This window comes from Dendropsophus ebraccatus, chromosome 12 (genome assembly GCF_027789765.1).
Source record: "Dendropsophus ebraccatus isolate aDenEbr1 chromosome 12, aDenEbr1.pat, whole genome shotgun sequence".
Classification (NCBI taxonomy): Eukaryota; Metazoa; Chordata; class Amphibia; order Anura; family Hylidae; genus Dendropsophus; species Dendropsophus ebraccatus.
In genome coordinates, this window is record NC_091465.1 from 79,445,366 (window position 1) to 79,461,159 (window position 15,794).

At 44.4% G+C, this 15,794-nt stretch overlaps 1 protein-coding gene across 5 annotated transcripts in view; it reads left to right on the forward strand.

The window, feature by feature from the left end:
• CD22 (CD22 molecule) overlaps window positions 1-15,794 on the forward strand; it is a 54,456-nt gene that overhangs the window by 14,342 nt on the left and 24,320 nt on the right. For 3 of the 5 annotated variants that reach the window (XM_069948176.1, XM_069948177.1, XM_069948178.1), the window contains 6 exons: window positions 7,696-8,049; window positions 10,743-11,024; window positions 11,213-11,461; window positions 12,138-12,398; window positions 13,263-13,517; window positions 15,336-15,596. In XM_069948176.1, coding sequence (XP_069804277.1) covers window positions 7,696-8,049; window positions 10,743-11,024; window positions 11,213-11,461; window positions 12,138-12,398; window positions 13,263-13,517; window positions 15,336-15,596 — 1,662 coding nt within the window. The remainder of the gene's footprint in view (window positions 1-7,695; window positions 8,050-10,742; window positions 11,025-11,212; window positions 11,462-12,137; window positions 12,399-13,262; window positions 13,518-15,335; window positions 15,597-15,794) is intronic. The other 2 variants (XM_069948179.1, XM_069948180.1) reach the window with 2 other exon arrangements.

The window sequence follows — 15,794 nt, forward strand, 5'->3', positions numbered from 1 at the left end:
TAAGGGGGAGGGACCATCTATAAGGGAGGGGGAGAGGGAAGAGGGGGACCATCTATAGGGGGGGGCCATCTATAAGGGAGGGGGGAAAGAGGGGGACCATCTATAAGGGGGGGGGCATCTATAAGGGAGGGGGGAAAGAGGGGGACCATCTATAAGGGGGGGACCATCTATAAGGGAGGGGCGGGAGGGGGACCGTCTATAAGGGGGGGGAAGAGGGGGACCATGTATAAGGGGGAGAGGGGGACCATCTATAAGGGAGGGGGAAAGAGGGGGACCATCTATAAGGGGGCATCTATAAGGGAGGGGGGAGAGGGGGACCATGTATAAGGGGGGGAGGGGGACCATCTATAAGGGAAAGGGGACCATCTATAAGGGAGGGGGAGAGAGGGAAGAGGGGGGACCATCTATAAGGGGGGGGAAAGAGGGGGACCATCTATAAGGGGGGGGGAGAGGGGGACCATCTATAAGGGGGGGAGAGAGGGAAGAGGGGGACCAACTATAAGGGGGGGGGAAGAGGGGGACCATCTATAAGGGGGGAAGAGGGGGACCATCTATAAGGGAGGGAAAGAGGGGGACCATCTATAAGGGAGGGGGGAGAGGGGGACCATCTATAAGGGAGGGGGGAGAGGGGGACCATCTATAAGGGGGGGGAGAGGGGGACCATCTATAAGGGAGAGGGGACCATCTATAAGGGGGGGAAGAGGGGGACCATCTATAAGGGGGGAAGAGGGGGACCATCTATAAGGGGGGAAGAGGGGGACCATCTCCTAAAAGATCAGCACCCTCCTCTCCTGACATCCTCTGTGCTGCTGGGACTTCTCCTATAGGATTAGCACCCTCCTCTCCTGACATCCTCTGTGCTGCTGGGACCTCTCCTATAGGATTAGCACCCTCATCTCCTGACATCCTCTGTGCTGCTGGGACCTCTCCTATAGGATTAGCCCCCTCCTCTCGTGACATCCTCTGTGCTGCTGGGACCTCTCCTATAAAGTCAGCCTCCTCCTCTCCTGACATCCTCTGTGCAGCAAGGGACCAAACATTATGTTTATTGGGGACAGCAGTGGGGGGGGGGGCAGTAGTGGATTATAATGTGGGCGGATTGACGGGGGGGGGGGCGTCATTCTATAGTTCGCCTCGGGCAGCAGAGAGGCTAGAATCACCCCTGCTCGTCCTGCTCCAAAATGTACCAATGCTTCCTGATGATATTTTTCAGGGTCTCATTCATGGGAGAATTTTGGAAAGAGAATGTGAACCTTTTAAGGCTGTCATTGTGAAACTTATTTTCTCTCAATTTGGGTTTACGTAAGGAGGTGGTGCTTATATTACAGGCTTTAAGGTACGCGTCGTTGATGACGTCAGAGGGGTAACCTCTGGTCAGCAAGCGGCCGCGCAACTGATTAGCCTGTACATGGAAGGACTCGTCATGGTTATTAATGCGTCTAATTCTGATCATTTGGCTATAGGGTATTGATCTTTTCACAGATGGGGGGTGTGAACTAGAATAATGTAACAAGGCGTTAGATGCTGTTTCCTTACGGAAAACTGATGTATGAATAGAGTTATCTATGAATTAACCCTCCCAGCAGTGGTATTGACTGGCTCAAACTCCTTTTAAAATGTGAGACGAAATGGATCATCCGATTGGATGCCACAGGGGTGTCTGGTCTCAATGAGAGAAATCAATGCTTTACTATTTTAGCATGTTACTCCGGCTTGGTTTTAATGTGTTTTGCATATGTGTTTTTCGCAATTTATAACTTTTTGTACTATTTTCACATATGTCACATGACCTATAAACACACCCTCACCTGTGTTAGACACGCCAGACCTGACGAAGCGCGATAGCGTGAAAACGTTCGTCTGATTGCACCTGCTCCTCCACCTTCCCCCTTCCCTGCTTTGTTCATGCCCGGATGAATAAATGAATGTTTTCGGCAATCAATGGTGAGTGACCGCCTCTCTCTTTCTACCCTGTTCCATTTTTGGACTGTTATCTTGGGCGTTGTGCACCTCCATCAGCAGTAATCACATCCAGGAGAGAGCTTGCCTTTCCACAGGACTGCTAATAGAGTGTGCATTCCCGTAGTGCCAGCCATCCAGCTCTCACCCTATATTATAACTACTATAATACTGCTCCTATATATAGGAATATAACTACTATAATACTGCTCCTAAATATAGGAATATAACTACTATAATACTGCTCCTATATACAAGAATATAACTACTATAATACTGCTCCTATATACAAGAATATAACTACTATAATACTGCTCCTATATACAAGGATATAACTACTATAATACTGCTCCTATATACAGAGATATAACTACTATAATACTCCTCCTATATACAGGAATATAACTACTATAATACTGCTTCTATATACAAGAATATAACTATAATACTGCTCCTATATACAGGAATATAACTACTATAATACTGCTCCTATATACAAGAATATTGCTACTATAATACTACCTCCTATATACAAGAATATAACTACTATAATACTGCTCCTATATACAAGAATATAACTACTATAATACTGCTCCTATATACAAGAATGTAACTACTATAATACTGCTCCTATATACAGGAATATAACTACTATAATACTGCTCCTATATACAGGAAAATAGCTACTATAATACTGCCTCCTATATACAGAAATATAACTACTATAATACTGCTCCTATATACAAGAATATAACTACTATAATACTGCTTCTATATACAAGAATATAACTACTATAATACTGTCCCCTATATACAAGAATATAGCTACTATAATACTGCCCCCTATATACAAGAATATAACTACTATAAAACTGCTCCCTATATACAGGAATATAACTACTATAATACTGCCCCTATATACAAGAATATCACTACTATAATACTGCTCCTATATACAAGAATATAACTACTATAATACTGCTCCTATATACAAGAATATAACTACTATAATACTTCCCCCTATATACAAGAATATAACTACTATAATACTGCCCCCTATATACAAGAATATAACTACTATAATACTGCTCCCTATATACAGGAATATAACTAATATAATACTGCTCCTATATACATGAATATAACTAATATAATACTGCTCCTATATACAGGAATATAGCTACTATAATACTGCCTCCTATATACAGAGATATAACTACTATAATACTGCTCCTATATACAGGAATATAACTACTATAATACACGAACTGGAGAGAATGGAACCGCTGCACATCCCATCTATGGCTGATACTAATGCCGCTAGGCCTATATTAAAAATCAACACCAGAGTGTCTGTATATGAATTGATCAAGCCATATTGCCCCGTGTACCACCGCGCAGGTCCTCTGGTCCACACGGGTCCCTACGCTAACTCTACACCGTGTCGGTCAGCGACCGCCAACCCCGCAAAGCGTGCACGTGCAGGGAAGGGAGGCCATGGAACGGCCCTGCAACCCCAATGTCACAGGACCAGACCCAAAAAGCCCCACCAAAACCCAGCCAGCACCACCGGCGGGGAAGGCTGCCCCCAAACGACACAAGTATGGATATGGTATTACACTTACCATTACTGCTCTCACAGAATGGGGAAGACATAGGGTCCAGACATGTGAGCACAGGCATATCCTGCTAATTTTGGTCATGTGGGTCAATATGGCTTGATCAATTCATATACAGACACTCTGGTGTTGATTTTTAATATAGGCCTAGCGGCATTAGTATCAGCCATAGATGGGATGTGCAGCCGTTCCATTCTCTCCAGTTCGTGTTTTACAGTTCTCCCTCTCTGAACAGCTAGCACTCCTTTATAAGACCCACATGACCAAAATTAGCAGGATATGCCTGTGCTCACATGTCTGGACCCTATGTCTTCCCCATTCTGTGAGAGCAGCAATGGTAAGTGTAATACCATATCCATACTTGTGTCGATTGGGGGCAGCCTTCCCCGCCGGTGGTGCTGGCCGGGTTTTGGTGGGGCTTTTTGGGTCTGGTCCTGTGACATTGGGGTTGCAGGGCCGTTCCATGGCCTCCCTTCCCAGCACGTGCACGCTTTGCGGGGTTGGCGGTCGCTGACCGACACGGTGTGGAGTTAGCGTAGGGACCCATGTGGACCAGAGGACCTGCGCGGTGGTACACGGGGCAATATGGCTTGATCAATTCATATACAGACACTCTGGTGTTGAATTTTAATATAGGCCTAGCGGCATTAGTATCAGCCATAGATGGGATGTGCAGCCGTTCCATTCTCTCCAGTTCGTATAACTACTATAATACTGCTCCTATATACAGGAATATAACTACCATAATACTGCTCCTATACACAAGAATATAACTACTATAATACTTCTCCTATATACAAGAATATAACTACTATAATACTGCTCCTATATACAGGAATATAATTACTATAATACTGCCCCTATATACAAGAATATAACTACTATAATACTGCTCCTATATACAGGAATATCTATATCATAAAAATCAAAGTCTGTCTGTCTGTCCTTCTGTCTGTCCCAAATAGACTTCCAAACGCCTGAACCGTTTGACCCCAAATTTGGCACACAGATACATTGGGTGCCCGGGAAGGTTATTGCGAAGGTCCCGTCCCCGCCAGATGTACAGGAGGGGAGGGGGAGGGGAAAGAGCGGCGCCCCATAGAGATGAATGGGAAAATCCCCACACTGCAAACACAGGTGATATAATTAGCTGCATGTCTCCAGCAGTAAACGGCAGTTAGGAGCCTTAGCAACCAATAGGATTACTGCTTTTTATTTTCACAGGGAGCAATGGTTGCTAGGGCAGCTGCCTCACAACATCCACAGAAATAACTGGTAGACCCCCTACTCCATCTATACAGTACATGTATACAGGGCCCCCTACTCCATCTATACAGTACATGTATATACAGGACCCCCTACTCCATCTATACAGTACATGTATATACAGGACCCCTACTCCATCTATACAGTACATGTATACAGGGCCCCCTACTCCATCTATACAGGTATACAGGACCCCCTACTCCATCTATACAGTACATGTATACAGGACTCCCTACTCCATCTATACAGTACATGTACACAGGCCCCCCTACTCCATCTATACAGTACATGTATACAGGACAGTATTACCAGCTGCTGCTGCTGCCTTAAGCACTAAACCTGAAGGTGCCCCATCCTCACTCACCAATTAGCATCAGGATAGGTAGGTAATAGCTCCACGCGTCACATTTAACACCGCCACACCAAGCCTGACCAATACCGCCATACTGTGACTAGATAACACTTTCATACCAGACCTGACCAATACCGCCATACTGTGACTGGATAACATTGTCATACCAGACCTGACCAATACCGCCAAACTGTGACTGGGTAACACTGCCACACCAGACCTGACCAATACCACCATACAGTGACTGGAAAACACTGCCACACCAGACCTGACCAATACCACCATACTGTGACTGGATAACACTGCCATACCAGACCTGACCAATACCGCCAAACTGTGCTGGATAACACTATCATACCAGACCTGACCAATACCACCATACTGTGACTAGATAACACTGTCATACCAGACCTGACCAATACCGCCATACTGTGACTGGATAACACTGCCATACCATACCTGTTCAATACCGCCATACTGTGACTGGATAACACTGTCATACCAGACCTGACCAATACCGCCATACTGTGACTGGATAACACTGTCATACCAGACCTGACCAATACCGCCAAACTGTGACTGGGTAACACTGTCATGACATACCACCATACTATGACTGGAAAAAACTGCTATACCAGACTTGACCAATACCGCCATCCTGTAACTGGATAACACCCCCACATTAGGCCTGACCAATACCACCTTACTGTGACTGGATAACACTGTCATACCACACCTGACCAATACCGCCATACTGTGACTGGAGAACACGCCACACCAGACCTGACCAATACCAACAATGTGACTGAATAACACTGCCATACCAGACATGACCAATACCGCCATACTGTGACTGGATAACACCGCTATACCAGACCTGACCAATACCGCCATACCCCCCTCGAAAAGACACCAGATTTTCTGGCAAGTCTGAACGGGAGGGTACTGCCCCTCTGCAAGGTGCTACCCTACGCGCCAGACCATGGGTGCCTAATGGTAAATACGACCCTGCAGGTATACAGGACACTACAGGTATACAGGACTCCAAAACTATACACTACAGGTGCACGGGACCTCCACCAACTATATACTACAGGTATACAGGACCCCAAACTTTACACTTTAGGTATACAGGGCCCCAAAACTATACACTACAGGTATACAGGACCTCCACCAACTATATACTTCAGGTATACAGGACCTCCATCAACTATATACTACAGATATATAGGAGCCCAAACTATACACTACAGGTATACAGGACCTCAAAACTATACACTTCAGGTATACAGGACCTCCACCAACTCTATACTACAGGTATATAGGACCCCCAAACTTTACACTACAGGTATACAGGACCCCAAACTATACACTACAGGTTTACAGGAACCCAAAACTATACACTACAGGTATACAGGACCTCAACCAACTATATAATACACGTATACAGCACCCCACCAACTCTATACTACAGGTATACAGGACCCCAAAGCTATAGACTACAGGTATACAGGAACTCCACCAACTATATACTACAGGTATATAGGACCCAAAACTATACACTACAGGTATACAGGACCTCCACCAACTCTATACTACAGTTATACAGGACCCTCAAACTATGCACTACAGGTATACAGGACCCCCGAACTATACACTACAGGTTTACAGGAACCCAAAACTATACACTACAGGTATACAGGACCTCCACCAACTATATAATACACGTATACAGCACCCCACCAACTCTATACTACAGGTACACAGGACCCCAAAGCTATACACTACAGGTATACAGGAACTCCACCAACTATATACTACAGGTATATAGGACCCAAAACTATACACTACAGGTATACAGGACCTCCACCAACTCTATGCTACAGTTATACAGGACCCTCAAACTATGCACTACAGGTATACAGGACCCCCGAACTATATACTACAGGTATACAAGACCTCCACCAATTATACACTACAGGTATCCAGGTCCCTCAAACTATAAACTACAGGTATACAAGACCTCCACCAACAATACATTACAGGTATACAGCACCAACTATATACTACAGGTATACAGGCCCCCCGAACTATACAGTACAGGTATACAGGACCTTCACCAACTGTACACTGCATGTATACAGGACCTCCCTCAACTATACACTACAAGTATACAGCCCCCCAACTACACACTACAGGTATACAGGACCCCCCCAACTATACACTATAGGTATACAGCCCCCCAACTATGCACTACAGATATGCGAGACCCCTAAAAACTATACACTGTGGGTATACAGAACCCCTCCATCTATGCACTACAGGTATACACTAATTCCACTGATTAACTCAGATGAAACAATACCTTTAGCTTGGCCTCCTGGGCACCTTAGAACAAATCTAATTAACACACTGACACTTTATACCCGGGCAGCGCCGGGTACATTTTCTAGTAACTACTATAATACTGCTATAACTGTGTGTGTTTCTGTTTTGTAGATGAGAATGTCAAACTTGGGATTCGTGTTTCGGCCTGGGAGGGTTCCTGTGCCCTTTTACCATGTGAAATTATTAGTAGACACACAATTGACCATTACCTCTGGTTTTATAATTCAGAATTTGATAAAGATAAAAAGGATTTTAAAGGAGTAGTTGTTTATCACAGCAAGAATGAGGCAGAGGTAAACAGTTACTTTAAAAACAGAGTAGAATACAGAGGAAAAGGAGCCAAGGATTGCACTATACTACTAAAGGACCTGAAGAAGAACGACACCGGTTCTTATGATCTGAGACAGATATGGCAGGATGGTGAAAGATGGATGTCTAAAAGCAGTTTAATGCTGACAGTATCTGGTAAGTTACCTTTACACTTCTATCTGTAAACAACGTCTTAGGGCATTGTCAATTCTGAGAGCGAAGAGCGCGAGAAATCCCATTGAATCAATGCAGCGTCTGCGGCCTGGGCTCCGCTTGAAATTCCGCCTCTTTTGCTCAGTGTAAACGGATCACCATATCGGCCGCAGGAACATCATTTTGTTTTATTTGGAATGCAGGCACATTTGGGTGTGCCTGCAAACCAATTAACCATTGAAGTCCATGCAATGTACAGCTGTCAGAACAGCCATTGTGTGGACACAGTGGGAACAATGGCCGCTGTTCCTGCATTAGCGACAGCAAATAATTGTCATGTCAATCATTTGTGCGGCCGTAGGGGGAACAACGGCCATTGTTCAAGTTACGCCCTTTGTTCACCATGGAGTTTAATGCAGTGCATTATTTTAAGGCTAGAACAGCCGTTGTTTTAATTGTCAACAACAGCCGTTCTTGTCTTAAAAAATACACTGTGTGAACATAGCCTGAAACTGTGGGCATGTCATCTGCTGTATAAGGAAAGCCACAAATTGTGCCAAATGATATACTCAGCTATACTGACCTAAACTGGCAGTTATACGAGATCACTGATATATACCAAGGATTTTTTTACTTTAAATGGAGGGAGGGGGTGTAGGTTATTAAAATGTAAGTTTGGATTATATAATTATCATAAATTTGTCAGCTTTAAGTACTGCCAATAGGGAGCTGCCATATACACTAGAAACTGCCATAGACAATAGAGGTAAGCTGCCATAGACATTAGAGAGAAGCTGCCATAGACACTAGAGGGAAGCCACCATAGACATTAGAGAGAAGCTGCCATAGACACTAGAGGGAAGCCACCATAGACATTAGAGGGAAGCTGCCATAGACATTAGGGGGAAGCTGCCATAGACACTAGAGGGAAGCTGCCATAGACATTAGAGGGAAGCTGCCATAGATACTAGGGGGAAGCCACCATAGACAGTAGAAGGAAGCTTAGCTGCCATAGACAATAGAGGTAAGTTGCCATAGATACTAGAGAAAAGCTGCCATAGACACTAGAGAGAAGCTTAGCTGCCATAGACATTAGAGGGAAGCTGCCATAGATACTAGGGGGAAGCTGCCATAGACACTAGAGGGAAGCTGCCATAGATACTAGGTGGAAGCCATCATAGATATTAGAGGGAAGCTGCCATAGATACTAGGTGGAAGCCATCATAGACATTAGAGGGAAGCTGCCATAGATACTAGGTGGAAGCCATCATAGACATTAGAGGGAAGCTGCCATAGACACTGGAAGGAAGTCACCACAGACATTACAGGGAAGTTACCGTAGACATTAGAGGGAAGTTATCTGTAATATCCTTACTTAGCCACACTCAAGCGACACCTTCTTTGGCTCCTGGAGCTCTTCCCCTGGCTCTCAGAACCCCCCCCCCCCAACAGCTGAACGCTGCTGAAGCATGTGCCTGTTCTTGGAGACAGTGCCGTTAGTCAGGTAACATCACAGATACTCAATGGCGTTCCCAGCCCCGCAAGGCGTTGCAGGTCCACACCACCTGACAGAAGGTTCTTGACCAGACCCCTGACCTCCTATTTAAGCCCCCGCTTAGTCTTCCAGTACGCACTGGCTATTAGATCAGTATTTCCTAGCGTGCTCTGCGTTCCCTATTCTGTTTTCGGATGTGTTATCTGATTACCCTGACCTCGCCTCTGGTTTATTGGGCTATTCTCTTGATTCTGTTTTGGTACGTTGCTGCTCATTTGGTTTGACCCCAGTCTGATTGACTACCCCTTATTTGTAAGTTTGTCTTGTCTGAGTTTTCTGTTTTCACATATCGCAGGGAGAGGCTATCGCACAATTGCCCGCAGTAACTAAGGGCTGTCCGAGGCAAGTAGGCAGGGACAGTGGGCAAGGACTAGTTGGGTTCACCGTCTGTGTCCTCCCTGTCCCCTCCCTTGCTGAACCCTATCTGGGGTATCATAACATTGTTTGCACACCTGTTCTTATCGTTGCTCATACTCTGGAGATGGTCTATGCGCGGGCCGATGTGTAGGAGTGTATAGTCAGGATGTATGTACTTTTGATACACCATTGCGTATTGGACCCAGGCCGAAGACGTTGTGACATGCCAACATGCCGTGACTGCTCGCAAACGGTAAGACCTATCGTGTACGATCTGTATTACTCTTCCCTGTCTATGTAGATCATTGTTTGTGTTATGGGGCCTGACTGGTCAATTGTGTTTTCTGTACCACATGCCATGCTAATGGCATCCGTGGTGACCTAAGGTTACTTGTGCCCACCAGAGTGGAGCTATATCCATACAGAACATGCGCATGCCCTATTTTAACGGCATTGCAAGTAAGATGTGAACTGAGGTTGTCTCCTACTGAGGTTCTAGGTTGCGTTATTATGCCAGAACCTGAGCTCACTAGAGTAACCATCAGTAGTTTTGTGGGCCAGTGGACTTTGAATAGAATTATAGGACGTGAGGCCATATATATTACAACTGACTATAGTGAAGAAAGTCCTGCTCGAGGTTTGAAAGCTGAGATGTACATTCTGGTCGGCTTTTAGGATTGACAAGTTCTTTTCACCTATGATCCATTCTTAAAACATTGTTGTCTTCCTGTTTCTTACCTTCTAAAACAATTCCATACAACTTAGTTTTTTCTATTTCTTTTAGAAAGCAAAGGGTTAAACATACATGTCCCGGAAATGCAAGAAAACAAGTCGGTCACGTTAACTTGCTCTGCAGATTATTATTGCCCTGTTTATGACAAACTGATTTGGCATCATGTTGGAATGACAGATAACAAAAGAACCACGACCACCCCCACCATGACCACCACGACCACCACGCTAACATTTGTTCCTACATGGGAAGACGACAATAAAAATATCAGCTGCGTCCTCCAAAGGATGAATGAGACAAAAGAAATGAAAACCATACAACTTAATGTGAAATGTAAGCTCTTCCCTCCACGTCCGTTGTGTCAGCTGTTAGAGTTTTTGGTTTTTCCTTCCTTATATAATCCGGGAGCATTTTCAGACAGTTGTCACAGCCCCGCCCCCTGTAACTGATGATAGTCTACAGCTATACATAAAGGGACAATCCTTTATTTAGTAATTTATTTATTTTATTTTACTTTCCAGATGCCCCCAGAAAAGTCCAAATAAACTCTGAGAGCCCCATAACATTCAGAGAAGGGAATAACGTAACACTGGAGTGTTCTGTGGAAAGTAGCAACCCAGATGTTTCCATCACATGGTACAAAGATAGTAAAGAACTGAAGGGGTCGGAGGAATATAAACAAGTGTTCAACGAATCAGGAGAATACTATTGTCTAGCTAAAAACAGTGTGGGCACCGCTAAATCAAACCCTGTGGAAATCTCTGTGCTGTGTAAGTAGTCACATCCAAATCACTGAAGAAAGATGGAAAGAGGAAGAGGGAGAAGGGATGCGAGGGAGGGAGGAAGGAAGGAAAGGAGGGGAGAGGGGAAGGAAGGGTAGGAGGGATGGAGGAAGGAACGAAGGAAGGATGGTGGGAGGGAGGGAGGGAAAGAGAGGTGGCGGAAAGAAGGAAAGGAGGGGAAAGATGAAGGAAGGAAGAGGAGGGAGAGAGGAAGGAAGAGGGGGGGAGGAAGGAAGGAAAGAAGAGGAGGGAGGAAGGAAGGGGTGGAAAGATGGAGGAAGCAGAGGAGGGATGGAGGAAGGAAGGATGTGGGAGGGTAAGAGAGATGAAAGGAAGGTGAGGAATGGGAGGGGAGGAGGGGTCGAGGAAGGAAGGAAGGAAGAGGAGGGGAAAGGAAGAAAAGGAAGGGGAGAATGGAGGAAGGGCGGGAAGAAGAACAGTAAAAAAAAGTAAGAATGGAAGGAATGGGAGTAGTATATTTCTCTGGGAGGGGTATATTTCAATGGGAGGCGTAATTTTCTATGGGAGGAGAATATTTCTACCTCCTTAAGTAATACAAGTCCCATAGTTTATTATTTATGAAGCTTCCCTTACAAGTTCTGAGAGCTGAGAGATCCCAGTATTTCATGTTGTGATTCACATCGTGTCATATAAAACTTTTCAGATGGGCCCAAATCTGTATCTATCCAGGAACCAGAGGGAAATATAATAGAAGGATCCAAAGTGACTCTGACTTGTATCTCTGATGGCAACCCCCCAGTCCACCATTATATCTGGTACAAGAATGGAGGGGAAGATGTCCGTAGCAACAATAGCCAATATCAGTTCAGCCGCATTACAGAGAAGGACTCTGGGTCTTATGAATGTAAAGCTTCTAATGCTTACGGCTCAGTCAGATCTATGCCCGTACAACTGGATGTAAAATGTGAGTATGTGACCCACCAGGGTCTTCTTCATATCACAGCACAGAGATCTCCAAGGGTTTATACAAGAAAATGTTAGTTCTTTTTTGTGGATCCTGTGGACTGTGAGTAAGTGCCACATTGAGTAATATACCGATGCCAAACCTTATTGAATATATATATATAATTTATGCCATTGCTGCTTTCCATAGAATCAGTAGAGTGGACAATAGGTTAGGTGTAGACTCATATAGACAAAAAGGCAATTTGGATCCATTATTATCCAACCTGTATAATATGGCATAAAACATCACCTTATAATAAATTGTTGAATGTCTGTTAGCACCAACTATAATGGACTATAACTTTAAACTTTACAGAGACTCTGTCAGCAGGTTTAGGCTGTCCTATCTCAGGGGAGCATAGACTAGTGACAGAGAAGCTGAACAGAATAATGTATCACTTACATTGCTCTGTGCAGCTGATCCGGAGATCTCCTCCTGAATAACATGGACAATAAGTAGTCCTCTCCATTATGCGCATGAGCCCAGTAGTCCTGGATATTCATGAGAAGCAGAAAACTCCGCCCACCAGCTGATGATTGGCAGTTCTCTCTCCATGTTGTGTATAGGCAGTCAACTGTCAAACAGCATCTGGAGGGTGTGTGGGGGGGGTGTGTGGTAAAAATCCTATTCTCCTGCATATAAGGAGAACGGCTGAACAGAATGATGGAAGTAATACACCAATCTAGTTTATGCTGCCCTTATTTAAGGCAATATAAACCTAGTGACAGACTCCCTTTAAATAAAACTTTTAAAAATTTTTTGTCATTTTTACTATTATTATTCTTAACATATTCATGACTTTAACCTTAAATGTTTTGGCAGATCTACCACAGAATGTGACAGTTGTCATAAAACCAGACAAGCAGATCCGTGAAGGGACTCAGGTCACTTTCAATTGTGTCTTTACTAATGGCAATCCACCTGATACAAACATTACATGGCACAAAAATAAGAATCCTGTTATCCCCTTTAAAGTGACCAAGACCATACAGGCAGCGGATGCGGGATCATACAGCTGTAAGGCTGGGAATAAAGTTGGGTCTTCCTTTTCTAATCCAGTGGACGTGGACGTTCTCTGTAAGTATAACTATTAGGAGGAGGATTTGTTTTATAGATAGATAGATAGATAGATAGATAGATAGATAGATAGATAGATAGATAGATAGGAGAAACTAATAGAACCAGGAAGGCATTGCAGTGGGTAGAGCATGCCTCCAAGGGTGTGTTACTCTTAAAGGGGTATTCCACAAGATAGGGCATAACTAAGTGATTGCTAAGGGTCTGACCACTTGGGCTCACATCTTGAGAATGGTCGGCTCCCATAGAATGAAGCATCAGGTTGCGCATGGTCAGCACCACTCCATTCTGTGGGGGCCTTGGAAACAGCGGAGTACACTGTTTGCCTGTTTCAGTAGCTTTCATCGAGAATGAAAGGAGTAATGGCAAACATGGGAGACCATTCACAAAATCACAGGGGTCCCCAGCTATCAGACCCCCTGCAATCAGCTAGTAAGTATAAGGTACCATAGAGTCTCTTAGAATGGTTGCAGTATCTGAGTAAGCTTGGAAGCTCTAAAATACAGAATGAGGAACAACTTCCATTTAAATATATAAAACTCTTTTCTCAGTTCTTAAAGGGAACCAGTCATGTAGATTTAGGGTTCTAGGTTACAATAATTATAATATAGAGAATGCTGCAGAGTTTCCATATAAACTGCTCATTTGTCGCTGTCCCGGCTCCATGAAAAGGTAATTTTATTCCTCCCTGCGCTGTATGCAAATCAGCAGCAACTAGTCACATGGGAGATGTCTATCTCAACTAGTCATGTGGGAGGTGTCTATCTCAACTAGTCATGTGGGAGGTGTCTATCTCAACTAGTCATGTGGGAGGCGTCTATCTCAACTAGTCATGGTTGCTGGGCTGTAGTGACAGTTCTCGGGCTCTAATCACCCCCCCTTGCAATGTAAACCAACCTCTGAATGATGTAGAGGGCCCCTGGTCTATGAATAAAGCCCAGAGAGGCGGGGTTACAGCACGGAGGGGTGTGATAACAGCCCGGGAGCCATGACTAGTTGAGGGAGAGACGCCGCCCACATGACTATTTAGCGCTGGTCTGCATACAGCACGAGAAGGAATAAAACTACATTTTTGAGGGGACAGGGACAGTGACAAATAAGCAGTTAATATGGTGAACGCTATGGAGCACGCCAAAGGGGAGGGGAGTTTGGAGTCCCAAGAGACCTTAGAGCCCAATTCTATACGATACAAGAACCAATAGGGCGAGAACAGAAGCAGGTATGTGGGTAGTGGGAAGAGGTCCATTTTAGGCATTGCATACTTGGGATGGGCCGCTTTTCTAGCAGGGTTGGATGGTGGGAGGGGGATCGAAGAATAAATAGCATTATGTATTGATCAGTTGGCTCTCCTGCCACTTCTCATTACTGCAAACGAACTGAGCCTACTCCGGACCAGCAGACTCACCAACTCCCCTTCACATCAGAAAGCCACCAGAAGGCGCTTTTTCTGTCTTTCTAGTACTCTTCCCATTAATAACATGTATCCTGAGATCCTGGACACTAATGTGAGAATGTTTAGAGATCTCAGGGGCACAAAGCTGCCCAGGATTTACAGAAAGAGTAATCAGTTTTTAGGGGACATAGCAGCTTTGAAAAGATGACATCTTCCCAGGATCTTCCCAAGGTGTCTGGGGAAAATTAACTTCGCTAGAGGTTTTCCTAGATCTTGTATGTCTGATAGTTGGGGGTGGAAAGTTTCTTATGACATAGTAATGGAGCCCAAGTAGGTGCCAAAACTCAGCGCCAATGATATTGGTGATAACATTAGGTAGATTGTCAAAGAAGGTGATTCACATCGTGTTATATAAAACATTTCAGATGGGCCCAAATCTGTATCTATCAAGAAACCAGAAGGAAATATAATGGAAGGATCCAAAGTGACTCTGACTTGTATCTCTGATGCCAACCCGCCAGCCGACCCTTACCTCTGGTACAAGAATGGAGTGGAATATTCCCGTAGCAACAATAGCCAATATCAGTTCAGCCGCATTACAAAGATGGACTCTGGGTCTTATGAATGTACAGCTTCTAATGCTTACGGCTCAGTCAGATCTATGCCCGTACAACTGGATGTACAATGTGAGTATGTGACCCAGCAGGGTTTCCTTCATATCACAGAACAGAGATCTCCAAGATTGTGTTCACACAATCTCAGCCATAATCTTGGGGTTTATAGATTTCCAAACAATCTGTGGACTTTGAGTTAGTGCCATGCTGAGTAATATCCTTATGCCAAAAGATTGTTACTGATATATCATTTATCTTATTTCTGCTTTA